The 9559-nt window shown below is 44.6% G+C and overlaps 1 protein-coding gene across 1 annotated transcript; it reads left to right on the top strand.

Annotated features, from left to right (window-relative positions):
• The first annotated feature begins 2242 nt into the window (after positions 1-2242).
• LOC125546750 lies at positions 2243-5987 on the top strand. Its single transcript, XM_048710896.1, has 15 exons — positions 2243-2629; positions 2807-2938; positions 3046-3241; positions 3790-3860; positions 3948-4162; positions 4279-4307; positions 4387-4457; positions 4534-4608; positions 4685-4759; positions 4836-4898; positions 4974-5073; positions 5144-5247; positions 5396-5477; positions 5699-5766; positions 5853-5987. Exons 1-15 carry the CDS (start codon positions 2243-2245, stop codon positions 5913-5915), a joined length of 1731 nt encoding a protein of 576 aa, XP_048566853.1. The 3' UTR covers positions 5916-5987.
• Positions 5988-9559: the final 3572 nt, after the last annotated feature.

The following is a 9559-nucleotide window of genomic DNA, read 5'->3' as shown; positions in this document are numbered from 1 at the left end:
CGCCGGCTGGTGGGTCCCGTCAGCTGCCGGCTCCTTGGTCGACAGGCAGGCCCCACTGTCCAGGGCCTTGTCGGTGGCTGGTTACTGTTGCCTCAACCTGGTGACGAGGGCTTCGCCGAGGTGGGTGTGACTACAGTGCCGCCGCCCGGCGGGCGATCGCTGTAGCCTCACCGCGTCTTGTCTCCTTAATGGGGCGTCTCCTTCGAGGGAGGAGGCAAGCCGGCTGCGGGGAGCCGGCCCTGTCTTGAGCCGACTGGGGGAGGCCTGGCCGCCTTCGGGTGTCTCTCTACCTGAAGGGGCCCACCGCCCATGGGCCGCGCTGACAGCCCATCGTGGATGGCATCAGGGTCAACATGGCAACAGTGCCGCGCCGGACGGGTCATGGCCACCCTGTACGGCGCACTGTGCCAGGCGTGCTCCGAGATTCGGGGGTGGCAGGCTTTACTGTAGCCACGCCCCGCCACATCGCCGTTAGGTGGATGCGGACTTCGAGGGTACGATCTTGACCGCTTTGTGAGAGCCGGCCTCTTGGAGTCGGCCTTCTCGTGGCCGGCTTCTTGGAGCCGGTCCTCCCGCGGCTTTCTTCATGAGGGCTAAAGCCGGGCTGCTTTCTGATAGTCCGTCTGGGAGACAGCCGGCAAGGGAAAGGTGGCCCCATGTCTTGGATTCTTGAGGGCCGGATCGGCTCATAATTTTTTCAGACGGGCCAGGGGGAGCCGGCTAGGCTACCCGTGTACTCCGACACGTAGCGCACATCTTCTCATGAATTCGATAACCCAGGGCTACTCCTTAAGGAAAAGGTACGGAAACCTTCTGATATTCAAACCGGATCACAAAGGCATCTACCAACTTAAGGAAACAACCTACATAGGGACGAAAGGACGTCCGCCAAGACACCAGCTCCATACCAACAAGCCTTTGGGTAGGATAGATGGGCGAGGTAGATTAACGCTGAGTCTATTACAAATGCATGTTAATTAAGATGGGAATTGTGCAATGCTGGCCGGTGCACAAAACTAGAATTTTCCACGAAAGTGTTACTCTAGTCTTGAGCACAAATGCTGCCACATGAACAATAAATTACAAAAAAAAAGAAACTGATTTTTTTGTGGGTTTTTCTAACATCTTGCAAAATTTTGCCCCAAAAAGACATGAGTAGAGGCGTGTGCAAAAAACAAAAATAAAAATAAGTGCTCCAAAACAGGTGTTTTTTGGGTCCCGATTTTTTTGTACAGGCCTCCACGGATGTATTTTCGGCGTGAAATTTTGCAGGATGTTAGAACTTTTGTTGAGGTTCATACACAAAAAATTCAGATTTTTTGGATTTTGTTCACTGTTTTTTTTTCGAAATTACTTTTTTTTGAAATTTACTGTATTTTTTTAGGATCCTCGAAATTTACTGTTTATGTGGGTATTTTGTGCTCGGGATTAGATACCCCATGTCTTATTTTCGGGCTTTTCAGCCCAACACGAATTTATTTTAATGGGCCACAATCCTTGCCTTACCAAAAGGCCTTAGGGTTTTTACAGGAACCGATTAAATTTCATGGTTCATCTCGCCCGACGGTCCTGCTCCCTTCCCCTGGCCTGCACCTTCCTCTCAGCCGCCTCAGCCGCCTTACCCCATTCCAACCCTCCGCCCCGTGCGTTCTCGACGCCGCGGCTAGCACCGGACTTCTACTCATCACCCTCGCGCCGCTCAGCCGTGCCGTCGTCCGTTGGAGGCAAGGCGCCGCCGACTCGCCTCGGATCAACCACGACTTGCCCGTCCACGTCATCAACAGGACGTCCCCGGCACACCCCCGGACTTCGATTCTTGTTCACGAAGAGTTCGTCGTCGGTTGGAGGCAAGACACCGACGACTCGCCTCCGATCAACCACGACTTGCCCGTCCACGTCATCAACAGGACGTCCCCGCCGCACCCCTTGGACTTCTATTCTTCTTCATCAAGGAGATCGTCGGCAGAAGGTTGTCATCACCAACAGGTACGTTTTTCGTTGCATAAATTAGGAAGCAGAATCATAGCATTTATTTACTGAATTGTTCTTAGTAGGGAGGCAATTTGCTTGTGCTACTTAATACTCGACCTAGAGGAAGATGACTAAGAGATTCAGTCTGCTGCTGGACTACAGAGCAGCAAAATATTTTAGTTCTTATTAAAAGTTTCAGTTTGTGTTGTTTAAGTCTTTTCTGAAACTGTTCTTGTACTTTGCAACGATTGTTGTAGGTGTGGAGTGACAAATGGAAGGTGGGATGCATCTGTCACGTGCCAATGATGATTTGCAATCACGCTTCGCTTTTCTGCCGGATAAGCGCTGTAGAGTTATAAAGGGCCAGGACTACATCAGTGTTAAAGGAGGCTTCTTCCAGGAAGGCGATGGGTATAATATATTCGCGAGTTACAAAAAATGTGACCATGATTGTGCTGTAGCGGAACTTCCAGATCCCATGAGGGAGGAATCGTATAAGAGATATTTCATTGCTGAGGAGAAGATGCCAAGGGTAGTCACAGAGACGCTTAAAACTGTACTGGAGACAAACATTGGTACAATTGAACAGAGGAACGGTTATACCTTCAGATTTCCCAATTGTCACAAAGACAACATGGAGTATGATGAGAACTCGAAGGTATACTTGCTTCTGGCAGGACGCAATAAAAGGCGATCATTCCAGAATCGCGGTCAACTTAATGTTGCCACAAGGACAGCTTGGGCTATCCCGAAATTAAGGGAATCACTTCACTCTGGAAGAGAAATGTCACAGCGGACTTTACTCTATTTGAACAAACGTCTGTATCTAGACCAGGCAAAGTCTGATGGGATCATTAATGACCTCTGCTGCATGACAGGGTGCAGGCGGAAGTCCCTCAATGTGGTCCCCGCCGAACGAGGCGTGGTGATGGGAAATATTGTCTTAAGGATGAAGGGGGGCAACAATGTAAGTTGCTCACTTGGAACACCAATCCCAAGAAAACCTGAACTTATTCAAGAGTTGTAGTCCACGAAGATGCAGGTGACATCGAGTACATCCTTGTTGTTGAAAAGCATACCATGATGACATACTTGGAAGAGATGGATTACCATAACAAGCATCATTGCATTATATTGACTGGTTTGGGAATGCCTAGCATATCAACCAGGCAGTTCCTGAAATGGCTTAAAGACCACACTGGACTACCTGTATATGGATTGTGTGATCCTGACCCCGAGGGAATTGAAATAATATCTGTTTATGCCCGAGGTTCCGTAAATGCTGCGTTTGACAATTTCAACATTTCTGTACCTTCAATAAGGTGGATTGGACTCTCAACATTGGATCTAGACGATTATGGGTTGAAGTTACCAGACTTCTGTTTTGCCGATCTTACAGATCTTGATACAACAACACTGTCAAATATTTGCAGTGACACAATTTCAAATGAATGGCAACGTAGGATAAGGCACATGCAGCAGTTCAAAAAGAAATTCGCATTTGAGGAACTTTTTAGATTCGGTGCTTCCTTTTTGGCTGATGTTTTGCTTCCCAAAATGATTGAAAATTGTAGCCAAAACAGAATTATATCCAAAGAGCAAAGTATTTTCTTCAACCGAGCTCTGTGGTAATACACATATCTCACTCTCTGATTTCCCATCCACTCGCATGTTATCGCTCCAATAAGTTATTTGCTCTGTCGATGCACAGTTGTTCACTCTCATTGTTTCACATGAATACATCTATAGTCTGACCATGTTCCATTTCCAAAAAGCTGAAATTTCACTGTCATTGATCCTCTAATTTGGCATGTGTAGTCATTGACGTTAAGCCTGGGTGTAAAATCAGGTTTTCAATTGAGTATGGCTTCATTTGGCAACTCACTCAGGTTTGTTGTACGCCTATCCCTCCTTTCTTCCCGCGACTTTTATTTGGTAAATTGAGCCATTTTCATTTTGTTATTGCTGTTTGGTAGGCTGTTCTTGTAAAATCAAAGGAAGCAGACATGGCAACTATGTTTGTGAAAGTTGGTGACAAAAGGATATGCATCGGAACACTTTGCAGTGATAGATTCGCGCAAACTAACTTTGACCTGTTTTTCGAGAAAGATTTTGAACTATCACACACATCTTCATCAGCCACCGTCAGCTTCCGTGGCTACAATATTTTCCAGCCAGCTAAAGGCGATGAATATCCTAATAATGTGTGATTGCAGTCCTTAAATACACGTCTATTATGCTATTTTATTGTTCAGCACAAGCAATTTTGTGCATGTTTTGTTTCCTTGACCTCCACCCTGGTTCCACGATCGCTTTTGATTATGACGGATCTGGAGGTACATTTCACAATACTTGGTGGTATTTCTGTGTTTATGCACCTGGCAAGGATTCTTAACCAGTCTGTTCCAATTTCAGATAAGAATGGTGACAATGATGCTGTTGATGATGATGGTGCGGATGATGACGATGACGATGACCAGTTTTCTGTGAGTTGTTGAGAATTTAATTTATAGTCTTGACTTTTAAAGATTGATGCTTGACTACTGTCATGGTCTGTTGTAGTGTCCGAGAGAGAACAATAGTGACAATGATGCTGTTGATGATTATGGTGCGGATGATGACGATGACCAGTTTTCTGTGAGTTGTTGAGAATTTAATTTATAGTCTTGACTTTTAAAGATTGATGCTTGACTACTGTCATGGTCTGTTGTAGTGTCCGAGAGAGAACAATAGTGACAATGATGCTGTTGATGATGATGGTGCGGATGATGACGATGACCAGTTTTCTGTGAGTTGTTGAGAATTTAATTTATAGTTTTGACTTTTAAAGATTGATGCTTGACTACTGTCATGGTCTGTTGTAGTGTCCGAGAGAGAACAATAGTGAAGGTCAGAGTGATGAAAACGAGGAAGAACAAAAACTTAAGGTTTTGTACTTGATGTGCTTTTCCATGTTACAAAATATACATGATAATACCTGACACCAGCACAATGCTATGCAGAAGTCGGAGCATGTTAATAAGAGAGCAGCTGGAAGTGCTTTCAAGGTGGCTACTTCCAATAAGAAGCCAAAGGTGGCAAAAATGTCTGACCCTAAGACAGGTATGAAATGCTAACTTTGTGGGATTTTCGTAATCCATGTGGCTTGGTGGATCATATCTATTTCTTGCAGGTGACAATGGGGCTCTCCATGTGGCGACTGTGCACCTGGCAAAGAAGGCAGGCCCTGCAACCAATGAAAAGCCCCCCAAGTTCAGCCTGCAAGTCTTGCAACATGTAAGTTTTCTCCGATGCTGGCATCTGGATGCAACTTCGAGTTTGCCTTTAGTGCTTGTTATTCTATTGATATCTTTGGTTTGAGTTCGGGCCAATGTAAATATCTGAATTGCAACATTTTAATGGATAATTACCTTTTTATGTGTAGGACAAGCAAGAGGTTATTATCGAGAAGATTGTCCGCAACAAGCGCAAATGTGTTACTGTGGTGAAAGGCCTGGAATTGTTCGGTAAGTGGTTTTGATAGGCCGTTGCATGAGTGGACTAACTGTTCGCAGCTAGTTAAGCAAAAAGAATGAACGTGAATATATTTTGAACTCTTTTGAAGAGGTAGTTCTATAGTTGCAGATCCAAGCTTGAGCAGAACCTGCCTCAAGCTCCATGATAGTATCTGCTGGCTATTAAGGTTGGCCATTGTTTAATAGATCATGTTTGTTTTCTGAACAATTAGGTGTAAATTTGAGTGATGCTTCAAAGAAGTTTGGAAAGAAGTTTGCTGCTGGAGCTTCAGTTGTCAAGGTAATTAGTTACCTATGAAACTATCAAGGCTTTTAATCTTTCATTTACGTCCTGTCTAATTGTCTTTTCTTGAGTGTGTTTCCCAGTGCCCAAACAAGATCTATCGTATGCTGTTGTGGAATTCATTAAAAATACATGGCCTGATGTAAATTATCCATCTCCGCATCTTATTTGGTTTACATGTTTTTTTATGTTTTCATGTTCAGTACCTTTCTAATCAATTTGATACTCCCTCCGGTCCATAATAAGTGTCGCAGCTTTGAAGTAAGGTTAGTTCAACCTTGGTTCAAAACTACTAAGAGCATGTGGAAGGTATCGCTAACTAGGTAAAATTAAGTATTTATTTTTGCATTAACGATTTAAGGAAATCAAGTCCAGAAATGTACTTGCAGACCAATAAAGTGGAATTATGCAAGTGTAGTGGTGATCTGGCATTTAGTGGAAACTTACATGGATAATAGATTGTAGATAATGGGGTTGGCTGAATGGTGTTCTTTAACATTGTAGAGTCCATCTCCTATGGTTTAACTTCTGCACTCCACACAAATGACCTCACTAATCCTTCATCAGTTGCTGATATAGGTTCCGTGTCCCGTAGAATACAAGGTATACACCATATATACGGAAAGCTATACAAAGTCTAACACCCTCCGTCAATCTCAACCGTGTCCCGTAGGTTGAGATTCTGCCGGCAAACCTCAAACAAAGGCAATGGCAACGGCTTTGTGAAGATGTCCGCAAGTTGATCTTTAGAGGAGATGAACTTGATTTGAAGTAGCTTCTATGCAACACGTTCTCTGACAAAATGATAATCAACTTAGATGTGCTTTGTTCGTGCATGAAATACCGGATTAAAGGAAAGGTATGTAGCACCAATATTGTCACACCAAAGAACAGGTGGCTGCCTCTGTGACATCCCCAACTCCTGAAGCAAGCATTGTACCCAAATGAGCTCGGCGGTTGCATTGGCTACAACTTTGTACTCAACCTCAATACTGCTGCAAGACACAGTGGCCTGCTTTCTCGCACTCCAGGCGATCAAGTTAGAACCAAAGAACACGGCATAACCCCCCGTGGATTGCCGATCATCCGAATTACCTGCCCAGCCAGCATCTGAGAAAGCAGACAAACTACCAGAGGGAGCAGGCCGAAGATGCAAACCATAGGAGACGGTGAGATGTACGTAGCAGAGAATGCGCTTAACTGCAGACCAATGCGAGTCATGAGGCGAGTGAAGGTACTAACAAACGTGATTAACCGCGAAGGAAATGTCTGGTGGTAATAGTCAGGTATTGTAGACCACCAACAATACTGCGATATGTGGTATCATCAACAGAGAGCTTATCAGTCACAGTCATGGGTGCGGATGCAGGTTTGCATTTGAGCATACCAGCACATCGTAGAAGGTCCATAAAGTACTTGAGTAAGAGAGAGACCAGGAGCATTATGTGTAACTTCCAAACCTAGAAAATAGTGAAGCTTGCCGAGATCTTTGATAGCAAAGTCAGAACTAAGAGCTGAGAGCACACGATCAGCAGCAGGCACTGAAGAGTTGATAAGGATGATGTCATCAACATAGACTAGAAGATACATGGTGACCTCGGGACGACGAAAAAGAAATAGTGATATGTCTGCCGTAGAGGGAACAAAACCGAGAGCATGCAGAGCAGATGCAAGACGAGCATGCCAGGCACGAGGCGCCTGTTTCAGGCCATATAGAGCTTTGTCCAAATGACATAAGTGATGAGGGTAATCGGGATCAACAAAACCCGGTGGCTGCCGCATATAAACTTCCTCCTCAAGCACACCATGAAGAAAGACAACTGACGGAGAGACCAGCCACGACTAACTTCCCAAGATAATAGCAGCCGTATGGTAGTAGGCTTGACGACCGGACTGAAGGTATCCTCGTAGTTAAGACCATGTCGTTGTTTAAATCCTTTAGCAACCAGACGTGCCTTGTACTGTTCAATAGATCCGTCAGGAAGTTTCTTCACTTTGAAAACCCATTTAGAATCAATGACATTAACACCTGCCGGAGGAGGAACCAAACACCATGTTTTATTGTGAAGAAGAGCATTATATTCCTGTTCCATCGCAGTTTGCCAGTGTGGAATGCTCATAGCAGCTTGAAAATGACGCGACTCGGAATTGGGATCTGATACGGCATGTGCCATACAGGTAGCAAGCCATGCAACTATTTCGTCAGTACGCTGCTTAAGCTGAAAAATACCGCTACCACTTCGAGTGTGTGGCCGATTGGGCACAGGAGCAGGAGCACGGAGCGATGCTGGTGGCACAGATGAGGGACCAGAACCGGGCCTCGCTGTCTCTGGTGACGGGAGCACGGGTGAGGCAGGCGGGGATGCAGGACACTCGATGGAGGACGAGACATGAGAGCATCCATAGTGTGCGATATTTCCGCCTCTAAGCCCGCCTCCAAGCGTGTAGCAGCTGCCTCTATACACTGTGTGTTGCTGCCTCTAAGCCAAAAACACTAGCATCGACGCTAGCGTAAGAGGCTGCCTCCAAGCTCAAAAGCAATGGTCCAGACCCACCGGTCAGCCATATGAATCTGACTCGTGCCTCCGCCGTCGCCATAGCTTTGAGCTTCTCTGACTCGTGCGGCGTCTGAAAGGATAGATTTACTTTTTATATTTATTATTAAATGAGGAGCGGGGCGTGGTGGATTGATTGTGTGATATATGTTTATCTGTTGTGCACATGCCGTTTATTAAACGGACCCCCGGTCGCAAATCATTATATAACGACGTATCGGTACATGTACTAACAGAACATGTCTGAAATGTACCGTCATCATGTCGTCATGTTGGATGGAGTCGTCACCGTACAGTAGTGTCCAACCGGTTGTATCCTTCTCAGCCTATACAATCGTATTTAATTCTTCTAGCGACGCGTCGTTCAACCGTTGGTCTATGTACCAAGAGCAAGCAAGGTCGCCTGTTCTTTCGCCACTCTCGGAAAGACATCAGATACACAAATGAATTACAAAAACAGGGATTCTCAAGTTTATCCTTTATTTCCAATGTAGTTGAAAATAACGGTTTGAATTTAAACCAATGCGTTTACTAATCCACCCTTCAATATCTATGTGAACTACATAGGTTAAAAAGAACGATTTTTATATGATGAAGCTTGCTGAGAATGCAGCAGCCAATGTTCCTCTTTCCATAACGACAGCAGGCAACGGCCAATGTTCCTGAAACTAGCCGAGAGTAACTTCAAAAGTAATATACTACACATTTTTTTAGGCTATATTACTATCTTCATAGTGGGTATTGGGTAGTAGTATAAGTGTGGTGTCATGCAAATCTTCATTTATTAGGTTATATATTCGTATTGTATTAGGATATGTGATGTTATGGTAACTAGTCTCTCTTCTCATTAACCCAATGCCATATAAACAATTTTACGGAGTTGGAGCTTATGTTACTCTTGAAGTTATTCCCACTATGCAGGCAGTCTTATGCCCATTGATTTATTCTCTCCTTTATCTCTTTCCTATGCTCGAGGGGCATGCAACAAGTAGGCACTTTTGTTAATCTCTTCCAATTGGGGTTGTTGATCCATTCATGCACGTGCTCGTAGACAATTACTTGGACGTGTCTAGGAAGCCGCCGGCTGCTCCTTAGCACTCGGAGTGGGAGACCAAAAAAGGAAATATTTGATCCTTATTTTATAAAAAGAAATAATTTATCTCTCTTAATCAATATAAGAAAAATTCTAATCTATATGATTTACATTAGCTAGCCGGACGTGCACGTGTAGCTTT

The sequence above is a fragment of the Triticum urartu genome, chromosome 3 (assembly GCF_003073215.2).
Source record: "Triticum urartu cultivar G1812 chromosome 3, Tu2.1, whole genome shotgun sequence".
Taxonomy (NCBI): Eukaryota; Viridiplantae; Streptophyta; class Magnoliopsida; order Poales; family Poaceae; genus Triticum; species Triticum urartu.
The sequence above is the reverse complement of the archived record's forward strand: the minus strand, read 5'-3'. Positions and strand labels throughout refer to the sequence as shown.